At 34.7% G+C, this 1,859-nt stretch overlaps 1 protein-coding gene across 1 annotated transcript; it reads right to left on the minus strand.

Moving 5' to 3' along the window:
• Positions 1-340: 340 nt before the first annotated feature.
• LOC135737881 (trace amine-associated receptor 4-like) lies at positions 341-1,351 on the minus strand. Its single transcript, XM_065255749.1, has one exon. The coding sequence runs from the start codon at positions 1,349-1,351 to the stop codon at positions 341-343; it is 1,011 nt and encodes a 336-aa protein (XP_065111821.1).
• Between the last annotated feature and the right edge of the window lie 508 nt (positions 1,352-1,859).

The following is a 1,859-nucleotide window of genomic DNA, read 5'->3' on the forward strand; positions in this document are numbered from 1 at the left end:
GAAAAGGATCAGTAACACACTACTGTCAATCAACCCATGAAAATTAAAGCTTCAAAAAGTTACAGATTTGTTTTTATCTACTTACTTTCATGGATGAAATGTGGCCTCATAATTTATTTTTTATTGTACTAAAGAAATATTAGTTAATTTTCACATTTCTCACAGTCATACTTTAATTTTTATAATTTAAAGAGCTCATTCGAAAAGTTTACACACAAATATTTCAATATTTTTTTCTGATTCAGCTGTACATAGTTGAAACACTCATGTATGGAATTCAGATGTAAATAAATCCAAGTTTAAATAATGTCTTGCATAAAGGCAATATATGATGTCATATTCATTCAAGTGTTGAGATGTTAAAGTTGTTGAATCCACAGATATAAGTGGATATGAGAATTTTAAAAGCTTTCTGGAAGCGAGGATAGAAAAATCCATAGATCAAAGGATTACATGTTGAATTAAAATAGCCAAACCAAACCAAAGCATCAAAAACATCAGCTGGGGTCACAAAATCAACGAAAGGGTCGACAGCCGTGGCAGTAAAAAAAGGCAGCCAGCAGAAATAAAATACACCCATGACAATGGCCAAAGTTTTAGCTGCTTTTCTTTCTCTCTGTGCAGAGCTTTGACTCTTTAACTCTCCGGTCACTCTTTCTGACATAATTCTTGCGTGTTTTCTTGCCACATGAAAAATCTTCATATACAAACAGCTCATGATAGTCCCAGGAAGAAAGAATGTAAGAATCGGGCAAATAAGACCCCATTGTCTGTTAAAAAACAAAACACAACTTCCCACACAATAAACTTGCACAATGAGTGTTTCCAATCCAATTTTGTTCACCCCTGAAAACACAATGCTAAAGCTGTACACAAATGAAAAGATCCATGTAAGGGTGATAAATACAGCGATGGTGTTGTTTGTGACCCTTATTTTGTATCTTAAAGGGTCATATATGGCCCAGTATCTATCAATAGATATTAAACTAAGATGCAGTATAGATGAGATACTGAAGGTCATGTCCAAGCTAGAATGAACTTTACAAACAACATCTCCCAAAAACCAGCAGCCCTCGACAGATCGCACCATACTGTAGGGCATCACCAGTGAACCCAGCAGACAGTCACACACAGCCAATGACTGAACGATCAGATGAGTTGGAGACTGAAGCTGTTTGAAGTGAGAGATGGAGATGATGATCAGCAGATTCCCAAAAACTGTTGTGAGGATCATGAGTGACATGAAAGCGTACATTGCCACTTTAACAACAGTGGGCCGATGAGCTCGGGGACAAGAGTCTGGATGTAAAGAATAACACAGGAGAATATTCTCAGTCTCATTGAAAGACATTGCAATTGCCTGAGTATCTGAATGATATACACATTTAAAACCCAAAAAATATTGACCAAATTGTAAACAACAAACTTATTTTATAAAGTATAATATGATTAAGACTAAGATCAAAAGAAAAATGAATATATAAGCAGTACATTCCTATTTAAAATAACATCTCAAATGGAGTCATCGCTGTAGCCACGTCTCTTTATATATTCTCAGATTCAAGGTGCCTGCCCCTAACACATGTACATGTAACCTATGGTAATACATAATTATCTAAAGCTCTGTGTCTGTCAGGTTAATTTCCTGTGTTAACTCCAATTCTTTGTCTTTTTCATGTCATTTCAAGACTTTCATGTGTCATTTCAAGACTTTCATGTATTTTAATATGCTTTAATTATATGTACAGTATGTCTACTTTAAAGCAATCATTAATTTTTCAGATACAAGATTTTATTTACCTCAAATAAAGAAATTAAGGGGATTTCCCGGATAGGGATAAGACTAGTCCAAGACTAAA

Source organism: Paramisgurnus dabryanus, chromosome 12 (genome assembly GCF_030506205.2).
Source record: "Paramisgurnus dabryanus chromosome 12, PD_genome_1.1, whole genome shotgun sequence".
Lineage (NCBI taxonomy): Eukaryota > Metazoa > Chordata > Actinopteri > Cypriniformes > Cobitidae > Paramisgurnus > Paramisgurnus dabryanus.